General features: G+C 48.8%; 2 protein-coding genes across 3 annotated transcripts in view; one reads left to right on the plus strand and one right to left on the minus strand.

Moving 5' to 3' along the window:
* LOC311351766 (transforming growth factor beta-2 proprotein-like) overlaps nt 1-772 on the plus strand; it is a gene marked incomplete at its 3' end in the record, with an annotated part of 19,816 nt that extends 19,044 nt beyond the window's left edge. The window contains exon 5 of the mRNA XM_084471910.1: nt 693-772. Within this exon, the coding sequence (XP_084328036.1) occupies nt 693-772 (80 nt within the window). The remainder of the gene's footprint in view (nt 1-692) is intronic.
* A 4,432-nt stretch (nt 773-5,204) lies between these two features.
* LOC311351094 (zinc finger protein 516-like) lies at nt 5,205-14,744 on the minus strand. 2 transcript variants are annotated; one of them, XM_084471181.1, is made up of 3 exons: nt 14,645-14,744; nt 11,164-11,243; nt 5,205-8,800 (listed from the first exon to the last, which is right to left on the minus strand). In XM_084471181.1, exons 1-3 carry the CDS (start codon nt 14,730-14,732, stop codon nt 8,741-8,743), a joined length of 228 nt encoding a protein of 75 aa, XP_084327307.1. In that variant the 5' UTR covers nt 14,733-14,744; the 3' UTR covers nt 5,205-8,740. The 2 variants fall into 2 exon arrangements, with proteins under 2 accessions (XP_084327307.1, XP_084327306.1); XM_084471180.1 differs by lacking the exon at nt 11,164-11,243.
* Between the last annotated feature and the right edge of the window lie 786 nt (nt 14,745-15,530).

Consider the following 15,530-nt stretch of genomic DNA (forward strand, 5'->3'; position numbering starts at 1 on the left):
CCCCACTGCTCCTTCCTACACCCCCTGCTCCCCTTTATCCCACCGCTGCCATTCATTCACACACACACACACACACACACACACACACACACATACACACTCAGTCAGACAGACACGCACATGCACCTCAGCGCAGTGTGGGCCTTTCCACCTTCTGGCCCCTGGGAGCCTCACCAGATAGAGCGATTAGTGAGAACAGGGGAAAGGAGATCTGCTAGGGCTGCTGCCTGTCGCTCGAGCACACATAATACACAACCGCACTCACACATGCACACACGTGAGCAAACGCACACACACAGACACACAGACGCACACATGCGTCCACCTGCAAACACATGTTTACCAGCGCACTCACAAAGGCCGATGCACACGCACACATATACATGCACACATACACACACATAAACACATTTACACACACAAACACATGCACAGCAAGATCGAGAGAACGAGAGAGAGACAGAGGATAACTAATTGCCTTTGAACTCGTATGAAGATGGATTTACGTACATTTCTCGTGATTGTTTTGATCAGTTTATTTGATTTGATTTTCCCCAAATCAATCTCTCTCATGTCCCTCGTCTCCCAGATCACTTGCCATGGTGCAGACAAAAACTGAAGGAGTAGTAGCCGTAGCATCATAAAGCTGTGTTCTCCTCTCTTGCTCCTCGTTATCCTCTGTGCTCTCACAGCGGAGGACCGTGAGGAGGAGGAGGAGGAGGAGGAGGGGATGATGAAGGCCATCCGACAGTATTTGTTAAAACAAGAATAGAGGGGGGGTAGGGTGGGATGGAGAGGGGGGCAGGCCTTATGCCAGAAAAGAGATACTCCACCCCACTCCAATCTCTCTCTCACACACTCACACACACTCACACACACACACACACACACACACACACACACACAGACTTCTTAATCTCCTCTGATGTTGTGTGTGGATTGGCACCGAGTGTAGATGCTCTAACTTAGAGGCTTTGTTCAAGTCCCCTATCTGTCTGTCCCTCTCTCTCTCTCCCCCCCCTCTCTCTCTCTTTCTCTCTCTCTCTCTCTCTCTCTCTCTCTCTCTCTCTCTCTCTCTCTCTCTCTCTCTACAACCGCCTCTCACTCCTTTTGCTAATTCTCTCCCCCCCTTCCCCCCCCACACACACACACTCACAAGCGTTTCTTGTTGTGCTCTTCAAGTGGAGGAGGAGGAGGCAGTGAGAACGGGAGAATAAAGAAAGAATGGAAAAAGAGAAGATTGCGTCATTAAAAGGGTAACATAAAATTTAAGCTGTTCGGCGCAGCCAACGGAATTAGCTGGCTAAGTACGGTCGGCGGTGAGAGGGGTAATGAATGTGGACCCGGGTTGGAAGACATATGAAATGTCATTAATGTTAATTCTAATCACTTTTTTTTGGCTATTAAGTTCAAATTAAAATGAAGGGGATGTTAAATGTCACGGTCTGTCCTGGGACCAGGGTCGGAGATTGGGGCGAGCGAGGGTGGGTGATGCGAGGTGGGAGGCGGTGGTGGTGGCACTGGTGGTGGGTGGCGGTGGTGGTGGTGGTGGTTAGGGAGGGTGATGGTGGTGGTGGTGGGAGGTGGCAGTGGTGGTTGTGGTGTTGGGTGGGGGGAGGTGGTGGTTAGGGAGGGTGATGGTGGGTGGTGCTGTTGGGTGGTGGGAGGTGGTGGTGGGTGGTGGTGTTGGGTGGTGGGAGGTGGTGGTGGGTGGTGGTGTTGGGTGGTGGGAGGTGGTGGTGGTGGTTGGGGAGGGTGCTGCTGGTGGTGGCTGGTGGCGGGAGATGGGTGGTGTCAGGCCACAGAATAGGATCCTCATTTGCATCCTTAAGATCAAGCTTAATTCTCTGTAAGTGCGGGCAGATAGAACATGAAGTGGAGTTGATGATGATGATTATGATGATGATGATGGTGGGGAAGAATAGAATGAAAGAACACAGAGCTCCGTTGTGGCTGATCTCCCCCCTCCTCCCCCCTCCTCCCCCCTCCTCACCCTCATTGTTCATCTTCAAGGTTATTTTCTTGAGCTTGCTGTCACACGTCAAACCCCCCCCCCCACCCCTCCCTGTCCTGGCTTCAAGGTTTGTTCTATTTAAGACCAATCATGTCGATGAGGAAATGAATTAATCCAGCTTTAAGTAACAACTTTAAACACACACACACACACACTAGAACACGGCTCTCCCATCTCTCAGACAAATCTGTCCCGAGACACGCGTCGCAAGACAAAACAGCAAAAGAAAGACGGCTGAATTCAATAATCGGTTGGGCTAAATTTAAATAGGGGCGGATTTGACACGGCATAAGAAAACGTTTGAGTGTTTGCAGCAAAGAGCCATGCTGGGCCTGTCAAACAGACCAGCGGGAACAAGGAAACATTGTAAATGAGGTTAAGTCTTAAGACGACCACCACCTCTACCCCCAGCTGCTCCATCACCGCCGCCACCCTCCCCACCACCAACCCCATCACCAGCACCTACCCCGCCACCTCATTCACCACCACCACCACCACCACCACCACCACCACCACCACTTCCATCTCCTCCACCACCACCACTACTGCCTCCTCCACCATTCCCACTACCACCTACAACGCAGACTCATTCACCTCCACCACCATAACCACCACCCCACCACCTCCACCTCCTCCACCACCAACAGCACCACCACCCCGGCCATTGTCAAATTAACCCTTTTACACCCCGGGACATTCCAACTTGTCTCCCAACGGCAACTCTTGCTCTTTGGTTAATAACCCTGTTTTTTTTTGATTTTCATCCTATCTTCCTTCCCTCCTCTGGTCTGCTCTCTCTCCCTCCCTCTCTCTGTCTCTCTCTTCCCCGGTCTGTTTTCTGTTGGGCGGCTGCAGAGGGCTGCGGGAGAGTAAATAACATTTGATATGCATAAACAGGCCCTTCCTATTCATTACTGTCAAGGAGCGGCGGAGCACAGGAGGCTGAGGTCAGCGTGTGAAGGTCCTCCTCAGGCAGGAGAGACGCCCGTGGTAGCTGTCACTCCCCGACACCACCCCCTCATAACCCCCCACGCCCCACACCACAACCACCGTCTTCCCCACCACCACCACCACCACCCCCTCCACCTTCCCCTAACATCAGCACCACCAGCCCCACCCCCCCCCCCCCCCCCCCCCCCCATTAGCACAGGCTCCAGGTCATAACCTTTTCCGTGGCATTTTACGGTTCCAGAACCCTTTGATTAGTGCAATATTTACATATTTCACCGTGGAGAGGGCTGCTCTTGTGTCATAGACACTTGAAGTGTTGTAAATGTGTTTGGCCTTTTGCCTGGAAATGCAGAGAGTGGGACTCAGGCAGTACCTTGTAGTATGTGTGTGTATATATATATATATATATATATATATATAAATAATTGTGTGTATGACCATTTCAATTTTTTATAGGAAGTATATTGTTAAGAGCACCGGTACTATATTTACCCCATTAGCCGGACCCTCCCCTCTCTGAGCAGACGGTGTGCAGTGCAGCATTCCCGTGGCGATCAGACGGAGTACATATTCAAGTGTCATTTGGTTCTGCCGAGTGGCCTTTGTCCCCCATAAGGCCGGCCGCTTAAACAGCCATTACAACGCGCTAGTGGTCCCCGGTGGCAGATACAGATCATACCCTCTGACACAAATGGTCCAGCAAGAGCCATAGAGGGGCGAGAGAGAGAGAGACAGAGAGAGAGAGAGAGAGAGAGAGAGAGAGAGAGAGAGAGAGAGAGAGAGAGAGAGAGAGTGGACCACAGATTTCCTACTCTGATTCCCGGTATGGTTGAGAACACAACGTACGCTGGTGTCATCCTAAGTTCAGGGAAAGAGCAAGAAGAACCACTTGATAAATGCAGAATTGATTTCAATATATGTTTGCATATAAAGGCCTAAATATTTATATACATATAATGTGTCTCACAACCTTACAGACAGTAGAGCTATGAAAGCACATTTGTAAACGAGAGGGGAACAGGTTGAGAAATACATATACTGCATATAGATAGAATAAAATATTATATTTGTGTACATTGTATACTTTGATTCGGTCGATTAAAACGCTAATACAGTGAAAAGCGAAAGCACGTAAACAAAAGCCAGCACAACTCTTTATCGGCGTGTCGCGGGATACACAACAAAAGTCACACAGCGAAAATAAAACAACTGAACTGAAAAAGGGGACCTGATATTCTCTCTATCCGTCACACCTCAGCCAGCCTGACATTTCCCAGCGTCTATCTCCTCTTCCCCCTCACTCAACTCAGTCACTTTCACTCTTTGGCGTGTGACAGAGAGACGAGGTGTCAGCGAACAGGTTGCTGTCTTCATAGCCAGCTCCGGGGCGGGTGGGTGAGGGTGGGCGGGTGGGTGGGAGGGGGGGGGGGGTTTGGTGTCATGTCTGCCTTTCCGGCGTCTGAAGAGCGATGGAGGAGAAGAAGTGACGGGCAGCTGCTGTCTCTCTGTCTCCCTCTCTGCCAGCCCTGCGGGGCCCGGCTGGCATTAACGTCAGGAGCCATGTTTCTCAGAGGGAACCTGCCACTCAGATGTCAGTCATTCACGCACACACACAAAAAAAACCCGCTGAGGCGGCGGTGGACAAGGCTGCCTATGAGGACAACGACAGCGCACCGCACGGACCGGCAGCGATACGGCGATGGAAACCCACCCGCCGCCGCCACCGCCGCCACCGCCGCCACCGCCGCCACCGCCATTTCGACAGGTGGACCCCCCCCACCCCCCCCTTCCTGACTCGTTGAGGGGTGTCTCCATCACTGAATGCTTGAGCACACCTCACTGCGCTTTGCCCGCCGCGGGAGCGCAAGCGCATCTAGAGCCGGGATCATCAACAGAGTTTGGAGTCGTGCGTGATTTTAAAGGGCAAAGGTCACGGTTGGTGCTTTGTCACTAAAGTTAAATGTATGGCTCGTGGCTCGTCGACAAAAACAAAAACCCAAAATCAACCTTGTCTGTGTGATCCCTGTAAAGCTACTCCTTGTTGTTGTTGTTTTTAGAACGTAGCACTTCTTGTAGCTACGGCTATTTGATTGGCTGCTGCCATCATTCTCGGCCTCACTTGTGAGTCCAGTACGGTCTTTCCACGGACTCAATGTAGAGGACGTCTGTGAACCAGTGCAGGGAGGGCCATAATAACACAAGCCTTAATTAAAAACAAACAGACCACATAGTCAGTAAGTGCCGCTTAGGTGTGTCTTTATTGTGGACATGACATGAAGGGTATTTCAAATCATATAATAATAATAATAATAATAATAATAATAATAATAATAATAATAATGTATATAAAAATGCAACAGAACTGAGAATGGCTCAGACGAGGTAGAGGTCACATCCACTTGCTGGCTCGTAAAGTTATTACATCAGAAAAAACAAAAACCCAAACAAACAAACAAACCCAGAATAAAAACACACAACACTCCACCCACCGAGCCCTGGCCTGTTATCATTTGGAAATGTTAATAAATACAACCAAGTACACTGTGGACATGTACGGTATTCTACTGTCAATTAACCACGACGTCCATGACAAAGACAGCCAACAGACAGAAATAATACAACTGAAAAGGCATCGTTGGAAAGAACACACAACACCGGAAGCTGGGGAACAGCTTCCCTGGAATGCCCTCCATAACGGCTTCTTGGACCAGTGAATGGGGGAAAGACCTAAAGCACACTTTTACACCTGTATGAAAATATAACAACTACTGTACCGGTAGCATTATTTCCATGTTTAAACAGCATGGCTAACAAGCTGCGTCATACAGCCACCACACACGTCTCAAGATCATCAAATCAATAAATCATTGTTAAATGTCATTAAAATAAAACAACAACCCCAAAGTAAATCTATCAACTCATAACCGTTAGGAGGCTAAAATAGCGCAAATAGGACATTGAACAGAATTAGCTGGCACATTCAGACATAAATTAGCCTAGAATCAGAGATGGGTGTTAAAGCAGCAAGCTAGTCTAAGAGCACTAGTTATATTTGGTATTCAACGCTGTGTGTATAAAAGGGTTTGGTAAGAGTGGAATACAGATATAAAGTTAATATTACACACATACACCCACACCCACGCGCACACACACACACACACACACACACACACACACACACACACACACACACACACACCCCGCTGAATCTCTTCAACATTATTTTTTATTTTTTTCTAAGTTACACTTTGAGGTACAAATTTATAGATTAGGAGTTAATTTGAAAGGGAATTCAACATTGGTATTAGTACTACACTACTCAGTATAGGCTAACATATTCAATTTCAAGTATTTTCATTACTCACACCTTCAATACGCTGTACACACTCACTCACTGTGTGTGTAAGGTACATCAGAGCACACAGTACTGTATGCATTACAAACCACCCAGCAGGTTTTACCACTATTTTTATCATGCGCGTTCCTGTAAAAACAATTGCGATCCCACACAAAGGTGTGAAGTACAGAACGGTTCTCCAGGCTCCTTTATCTTCCCACGGTGTCCGACTCAAAATGGAGGCACAGGAACGAAACGCTGCATTTCCTGACGGTCCGTTACACTCGCTGTACCTATGCATACGTTGAGCATTGAAAGGCCTCACGTTCAAGTCTGTCAAGTCTGTTCACCGACGCCTCCAGTCACAGATGGGGCATGGTTTGTTTTTTGTTGTTTTTTTATTTATTTATGTTGTTTTTTTTGTATCTGGTAGGTCAGTCCGGGAGAGGAAACAGAAATACTGAAGGAAAAACATTCTGTCCAAAAACCCAGCAACAAGCAAAGCCTCTCAGGTTAAAAACTGAGCTGAAAAGAGTGTAACGGTGACGGGGAAAACAAAAACTAAATAGGAACCTTTTTTTTTTTTTTATATCCCAAAAGAGGTAGGCTAGAATGTAAATCATCTAGGCAGGATCATACATTGAGGTTGATCAACCTCCTAGCCAGTATGCTGCGTTTAAGCTGAACAAACACAAATGCACACACACACACACACACACACTCTAACAACCCTCACACACACACATACACACACACACACACACACACACACACAGAGCAAAGCAGTGATGGCTTTGTTATTCAATAGGCTCCACAACAACATCTCTATCTCCCTCGAATCCCTGAACTAAAATCTCCTGAAGCCTGACCCTCTTGATCTTTCAGCTGCGCCTGTCGGTCTGCGTGTGTCTGCCTCTCTCTCTCTTTCACTTAAGACTCAGTCTCCCCTGCCTCTCTCTATCTCTCTCTCTCCCCTTCCCCTCGCAGGAATCTGCTTTCCCATCACCATTAAGTCAAGCACACAGAACAACAAGAAAATAAGCCACATGTTTAGCTGGGACTGGCTACACACAACTGTATTCTCTTCCTCCGCTTTTTTTGTTCTTTCAACTACAGAGGTGAGGTTTATATATGAAATTGGGGGGCGGGGGGTCAGGAATCCTGGATCTGCGTAGCGAGCGTTGGAAGTGCTGGGTTAACGGCAGCCCCCCGGCCCCTCCCTCCCTCACGGTAACGTTGGGAAACAGCCTGCACTCATCTCGCCGTACTCTTTTAAATGGACAATAATTGAATGGCTGTTAAAACCGCACGCTCATTTATATCGTCCATTAAAAACGCACACTCTTTTTAATGAGCAGTAAAGCAGACACCCCCTCTTCCAGTCATTAGCTCTGCTCCCGCTCTCTCTCTCTCCCTCTCTCTAACTTTCCCTCTCTCCCGCTCTAACTGTCGCTCTTTTAGCACCCTTGTTCTCCAGCTGTCTTTCTCTCTCTACCCGCTCTCTCTCTTATAGGTCTCTCTGGGTCTCTCTCTCTCCCTCTCTCTCTTGCTTTATGGTGAGCTGAACAGCCTCTGAGTACACTCATGTTAATGTACTTCATGTTCTCACTTTACACACACACACACACACACACACACACACACGCCTTAATTTCCATCTCGTTAACTTTGTTCTCTTTAGTGGGGGGAGGTGGGATGTGTATGTGTGTGTGTGGGGATGGGGGGGACTAGAGGAAGTGGGCCTGCAGTGTCCTGGAGGATGTGTGTGAACGTTATTCTCATCTTGTCCGGACATGCGGTCTCTCTCCACTCTCCTGAGTGAATGCACACACACTGTTCCCCTCATCAGCTCAACAGACACAGCTCAAAAGTCACGTCTCACCTTTTCACACAAGTGTGTTTGTGTGTGTGTGTGTGTGTGTGTTCGAAAGCACATGAGTCCTTAAAAAAAATATAGCAGTTTTTCATTCATTTTTCTTTTTTTTTTAACTTTCTCCTATTTTTTTTGCGTGAACGTACATAAAATACGAGGAATCCTTTTTTCTTCCTCAAAATGAGCTAAATCAGTGTTGCCTGTGGTTAAAGGGCTGTGATTGGCCGCCCGCTGTGGGGCGGCCTCTCGGAGCGGCTTTGTTTCCTGTTTGTGGGGGGGGGGGGCGGGGGGGGAGAGGGTTGGGGTGGAGGTTGGGGGTTCCTGGTTTCCGACCCTGCGTTCAACTGCCAAATTTCCCCCGATCTGGCCAATCAAGTCTGATGGCGGGTCCTGTCCCTTCTTATCGGCATCGGCAGTTCTACGTTGGATGGGTGGTGGATGGTGAGGTCGGGTGTCTGGGGGCCTCTTGTCTCTGCCACGGGGCCAGGGTCCGGGCCGCTGCTCCGGGGGAGCAGGCCGGGTTGGACAGGGTGGTGGTGGTGGTGGACGCTCTCCATGTGGGCCTTTAGGTTCCCTTTCTGAGAGGCTCGGTACGGGCAGAGGAGGCAGCAGAACGGTCTCTGGCCTGGATGGGGAGGTGGGGACACAGTTACACAGAACGTTAGAGGAGGTGGGGGGGGGGGGTATCGTCACAGAACTGTTGAGGATGAGGTGGTAGAGGATAGGGCGGCGGCGGATACAGAGGTGCAGAAAGGTTCAAACCAAACCAACACCCACAAAGACAATATAGAAAAACCAGGCTAATTGGGAGGCCCTTGTTAGAAACTCTGAACAAGGCTTCAAACCACTTCTAACTTCTATGTACACAAAGCACCTACTGACTGCCCAGATGTTACTAAGAGTCCCTACATGTGATTGTTCATTTGCTTGTTAACGATTAAAACCATCCAAACCGGGAGAGCAGGCGAGTATGTTGCATTTCAGACAAGCTGATCACTGTATTTGTGTATTTCTTTCCTTATGGACCCGATTTGAACTTTTCTAGGCTTCTATATATTTCTACTCCATAATGGGAGCAAGCGTAACATTTTGTTAACTTTGCCCTGTGTAACCTGACCCAGATCAGACGAGAGAGAGAGCCGCTCCTCTCTTCCGCTGCTCCTCCTTCCTGGGAGAGAGACGTCTGCCATCTGGAGTGGAGAACGCTTCTCATCCCAGCCTCTCGACACCCCGAGCAGTCCTACTTTTCCTCTCTCTTCTCCTCCCCTCTCCACCCATCTCCTCCCATCTCCATACTCTCCCCCTTCAGCCTTCTCCATCTCTTCCCCTCTCCCTCTCTTCCCCCCTCTCCCACTCCTCCACTCTCTCCCTCTCCTCCCTTTCTCCTCTCCTCCCCTCTTCTCTTCCCTATACTCTCGCTCTCCCTCTTTCTATCAACACAGCCCACCAGCCCACATCCTGCACATGCCTTCCACGCGCACACACACACACACACACACACACACACACACACACACACACACACACACACACCCACACACCCACGCTCAACCATCTCTTCTTCTAATTAGAATGACCTACAGTGGCACAGGCAACTCCACCACAAACATGCAACACACGCAAACGCACACACGTGTACACCTGAACAAAATAAATGAGATTGCAATTTAATTGCACCTGATTATCATTTTGATAAATTGAAGAATATCAAAGCGGCCAAACAAATGATTCTCTTTGTAAAAGCCCGCCCCCCTCCCCCACCCTGAAGAAGAAGGGAGATGTAGCGGTTATCATACATCATCTTAAAATGCAACATGGTGAATAATGCACTCAGGAGAGAGAGAGAGAGAGAGAGAGAGAGAGAGAGAGAGAGAGATAGAGAGATCTAAGGTACTATTAATGACGGCAGTCTCCCTAATGAACCTGGAGTGGTCGTGACGGGATGTGAAAACAAAAAAGCAAAACGGCGACAACGGCGGCAAATCGGCCCAAACACACCGAAACAGAGGAGCTAAACTCCACGACAAAACCAACATAGAGGACAGGACGGATGCCAGGACGAGCAAGGGGAGGGGGGGAGGGGGGGGGGCGAGATGATAGGAGGTGGATGCAGGAGGTGAGCGGGTGGTTGATGTTTTGCAGCCGGCGTGAGTGTGTGGCGGGGTGGGGTTGTGGTGTGTTATACCGATGTACTATATTACACTAAAGGTTATTGTCACCGTAAAGCTCACCGCTGCTGCTTTCTAATTGGACACCTCTGCCGCGCCCGCTGCCATCAATCGCGGGCCGTGTTATAAATCTCTGCGCCGTGCGTGCATTTGTCGCTTTGTGCGTCCGTATTTATGTGTGTGCGTGATTAATTAAGATGGAGGTCTGCGGCGTCGTCCTGGCTCTTTTTCTCTTCAAATGTCAACGCCGAGCAGATTTACTTTTTACTCATAATTCTGTCTCAATCTCCTTCCCTCTCTCTCTCTCTCTCTCTCGCCGTCTCTCTCTCTCTATGTCTCTCTCTCGCCCTCTGTCTCACTTTCACTTTCAGTAAGCCCTTGTTGATGTCACTCTGAAACCGTTCCCTCCTGTGACGGCGGCGTACCGACGGTTCCATCTGGTACGAGCACCCGTACCAATGCTCCGCTCCTCTGTTACTCATACCACACAGGACCTTTATGTCGTTTCCTGTTTGGTGAAGCCGAGGTGAAACCGCCGCCGGCTGCAATTTCAATCGATGCGAACGACGGCACACAAACAAACAGGAAACGGGTGAATAAATATCTACAAATAATTCTGCAAAGGGAGGAATCACGAAACAAACCAAAGAAAGACGACCGTTAACCGACGAGAGCAGAGCACACGCGACTGGCCCGCGGCGACACGACGCACACAGGAGCCGCGGGCGCAGGGTGCTCGAGGGTGGGGGGGGCGTCGTGGAGGGTGGGAGGAGGTGGTGGTGGGTAGGGGTGGGGGTGGGGGTGGTTAAGAGAGACGTACTTGTTTGGGTGGAGCTTCGGCGTCGGCGGCGGTAGCGTGAGGGTCGGCTCCTCGGTGGAGTCCGTTAAAATCAAACCCAACTGCAGGAGAGAGGGAGGAGGAAGTGGGGGGGGAGGAGGGGGAGGGTGGAGAAGGAGGTGGGGGTAAGGAGGGAGAGGAGTCGGGGGTAAGGAGGGGGGAGGCTGGTTATAATCTGGGATACAGCAGTCCTACTGTGTTGTAGGGGAACTTCTGAGGAGAGACGGCACAGAGGAGCCTGGGCCGGGAACCAGGAACTGAAATGGGGTGGGGAGTTATGCCTTGTTTCCTGCTGAGATATTCTACCAAAGAGAAACTCATTCACGTGATCGGCTGAAGCTTTCAGAAGGGGGAATTTAATAAGGGTATTCTCACAGTGACCAGTCTACACGGTGATGATTTGAAGCCTTTAAAGGCACATTGTTTTTGCAGTTTACCGCTGAGTTTGTGTACCAGATCCCCGCCTCCAGCAAACACGGTCGAAAAACAAACACAAAGCGAAAGACGGTGAAACGGCCCGTTCACCACCGATTTGAGCTTGCCTGCCATCAGACTTGAGATATTAATCTCAAGATATTAATCTCAAGTCTGATTCGTGAGACTGGGGGGCTAGAACTCCCCCCACCCACCCCTCCCCTAACCCGCCTTCCTCCACCAGCACATGGTAGCATTATGCCACCAGCGCTGATACAGTCGGCGAATGTGGCGTTGATGATGATGGTGACAGTGGTGACGGTGATAATGGTGGTGGTGGTGGTGAGGAGGAGGAGGATGATGATGAAGCATGGTGGCGTCAGGCCAGTGATTTAATGTGACGGATGTTAATGGAGGGCCTCGGGGTGGCTGCCCTTTTCTGTGTGTGCGCGTCCGTGCAAAGAGGACCGACGGTGACAACATTAATTACAGCTCTGCCAGTGTTTACCAAGTCTTCCAAGTGTCTGTGCATGTGTGTGCGCATCTGTTTGTGGGTTCCTGTCCCTGTGTGTATATATATAATAGTGAGTGTGTTTCTTAGCATGTGTGTGTGCGCGTGCGTGTGTGTGTATGTGTGTGTGTGTGTGTGTGTATGTGGTGTGCATTTATGCATGTATGTGGGAGTCAGTGTGTCTGTATGTTTATTCAAGCAGTTGTGTGTGTGTATGCACCTGTTTTTGTGTGTGTGTGTGTGTGTGTGTGTGTGTGTGTTTGTGTGTTTATGCATGTGCGTGTGTGTGTGTGTGTGTGTGTGTGTGTGTGTGTGTGTGTGTGTGTGTGTGTGTTTATGCATGTGTGTTTATGCACCTGTTTTTGTGTGTGTGTGCGTGTGTGTGTGTGTGTATGTGTGTGTGTGTGTGTGTGTGTGTGTGTGTGTGTGTGTGTGTGTGGTTAGAAATGTATGTGTGTGTGTGTGTGTGTGTGTGTGTGTGTAGGTGTATGTTTATGCATGTGTGTGTGTGTGTGTGTGTGTGTGTGTGTGTGTGTGTGTGTGTGTGTGTGTGTGTGTGTGTTCATATGTGTGTGTGTGTGTGTGTGTGTGTGTGTGTGTGTGTGTGTGTGTGTGTGTGTATATTAACAACAGGGCTGGGGGGCTGGGTGGGCTCTCTCTGCATCACTTACCACTTGCCCTCTGTCACTTAGAATCACTGGCCGTGCCACATATCATTCACACTCCATGTAAAGAACCTACTTATCTCAATGTCAGGGCTGATCACTGCTGGCCAGGCTGACGGACATGACAGCACAGGACAGGAGACAGGAGAGGAGAGAGGAGATAGGAGAGAGAAAAGAGGAGAGAGGAGAGAGGAAAGGTGAGGAGGAGGAGAGGAGAGGAGAGACAGGAGTAAGGGTTAGTGAGAGGGGAAATGGAGAGGAAAGAGGGAGAGGAGCTCAGAGGAGAGGAGAGGGGAAAGGCGAGGAGAGGAGAGGAGAGGAAAGGAAAGGAGAGGAGAGGAGAGGAAACAAAAGCGGTAGGTAACAGGAGGAAACAGAGGGAAACAGATAAGGTTGGCAAAGATAAAAGAAGAAGAAAAAAGGGAGAAAGAAGAAAAGGATACATGTGGGAGTTGAGATAAAGGAGGTGATGAATCGGGGAAGGAATGGAGGAAACACTAGAGGGGCCGACGCACAGCGGTGCAGAAGAGACGGCGGGGAACGGTAGCCGACGGGAGGGTGTCTGAAGCAGCCTGCTCTGGTGAATGGCATGGCAGGGAAGCATGCAAATGGATTCACAACGTTTGGCGTGGACAAATGTGGCCACGCTTCATTAGAATGCACAATTCCATCCTTCTAATTGACATGTGATTAATAATGTATATCATTTGTCACAGGTCAGTATCCCGAGCAAATCATTGTTTCTGTTTATAAAAAATAGAGACAGCTGCCGGGCCCGGGGCGGGGGGAGAGAGGGGGCCGCAAGCCGGCGGTCGTACCAAGAGTACACAACACACATCTATTTTGATTTATTTTGCAAATGCAACAACAGTTTTAAGATTTATGGTGTGGTGATGAAATAGGGTTGAGGGAATGAAGAAGGGAAACGACCAATCTGTTAAGAAAAAATAACGACATTCCTGTCTCGCTTTTGTATTTAGTTTGGACCAGATAAAAAAAAAGGAAGTCGATGTGGGTGAGTTGGGGTGGGGGAGTGTTGTGCATAGGTGGGGGGTTAATAGGTGAGTGTCATAACATTTGGTTGTGGGTTTGAAGTTGGTTAGGGTTGGAGTAATCTGGGATCCAGCAGTCCTACTATGTTATAGCATTACCTCTGATCCAGCAGTCCAACTATGTTATAGCATTACCTCTGATCCAGCAGTCCAACTATGTTATAGCATTACCTCTGATCCAGCAGTCCTACTATGTTATAGCATTGCCTCTGATCCAGCAGTCCTACTATGTTATAGCATTACCTCTGATCCAGCAGTCCTACTATGTTATAGCATTACCTCTGATCCAGCAGTCCTACTATGTTATAGCATTACCTCTGATCCAACAGTCCTACGATTTTATAGCATAACTTCTGGTCCAGCAGTCCTACTGATTATGGCTGAACTTATGGGGGTGGGGGCGGCATAGAGCACACAAACATGGAAGTGCTGGCGCGGATTAACGCCTGTTTCCTCTTTGGTTATGGAGATTCATCTCAGATGAAGACATTTAAATGAAGAAAACTTGGATGAAGCTTTCAGAAGGGTGTGTATTTCTACAGTTGCCAGTCTACACACTGATTTGAAACCTTAATATAACCTTTTTTACAGTTTACTAGCCACGTTTGCGGTCGCTGTTAATAGCCAATTACGTGCATACAGATCCCCGTCTCCAGCAACAGGATTGGTTGAAACAAATATGAGTCTATAGAAAGTGAAACCCATTCATCCAGATTTGAGTTTGGCTACAATTTGTGAGACACGGTCAGGGCATGTTGAGTCTGTGTGTGTGTGTGTGTGTGTGTGTGTGTGTGTGTGTGTGTGTGTGTAGTGCTGTTTACCTGTATGAGATCTCATGTGGGTGCGAAGGTGGCTTGGCTGGCTGAAGCTCTTTCCACATTCGTGACACGCGTAGCCCCCCTGTCGCATCAGAGACCGCAACATCCCTACACACAAGCACAGACACACACACACACACACACACACAAACATATTACAACAGAGGAAAAACTGCACATTAATTACTGTATAATTATTAAGGCTGTCACGATTCGTTGACTCTGTCGACTAATCGCAACTTAGAAAATGGCTGTTTAATTAATACGTCAACGTTATCATTTATTAATATGTCAAGAAGATATGGCTCTTTTCAACGATGCTCAGATTATGAAGATAATCCTTATTAGTAGCCCCCTCACAGTGTATGCATGAATCTTGGTGTTTTGTGTTTTTTTGGGGAACTAAATTGGTGGGATGTGTATTAAGACAGAGCTGAGAGACTTGCTGAGTGTGCAGGTGTCTGCATCGGGGCTGTCACTTGCGATATACGTCAGCATAATCGACGAGGAAAATAACCATTAGCTGCAGCCCTAATTATTATGATGGATTATTATCTTGTTAAAAAAAAAAAGGATTTAGACCAAAGCAATGCAGCGATTCCACGTCAAATGGGTCACCAGACAATCAGTCTAAAATCGGCTAATGCTAATGTCTGTGTGGGCTGATGGATCGCGGCGGCCCATCCCACCTGCTGATAGGACCTCCAAGGATAACATGCATATATTGTCAGGGTAGTGCTGTCCACCTAAGAGCTGTTGGCTCTCTCTCGAGCCGAGCCACAGTGCGTGGATGCCATACGAACCGAAGGCTATCCCACAATAAACTCCTGCCCAGGTTAGCATCATGCTAGCTGTAACCGCTATGTTTGTGGCATGAACCTGCTGGCTC

Source organism: Micromesistius poutassou, assembly GCF_964030765.1.
Source record: "Micromesistius poutassou genome assembly, chromosome: 8".
Classification (NCBI taxonomy): Eukaryota; Metazoa; Chordata; class Actinopteri; order Gadiformes; family Gadidae; genus Micromesistius; species Micromesistius poutassou.

Bases quoted from the DNA above. Each gene is read 5' to 3' on its own strand.
- LOC311351094 (XM_084471180.1), bottom strand. From the start codon at position 14,732: ATGCGACAGGGGGGCTACGCGTGTCACGAATGTGGAAAGAGCTTCAGC. The intron at 8,801-14,644 runs GTAAACAGCACT...CTCCCCATCCAG, and splicing joins CCACATGAGATCTCATACAG to GCCAGAGACCGTTCTGCTGC.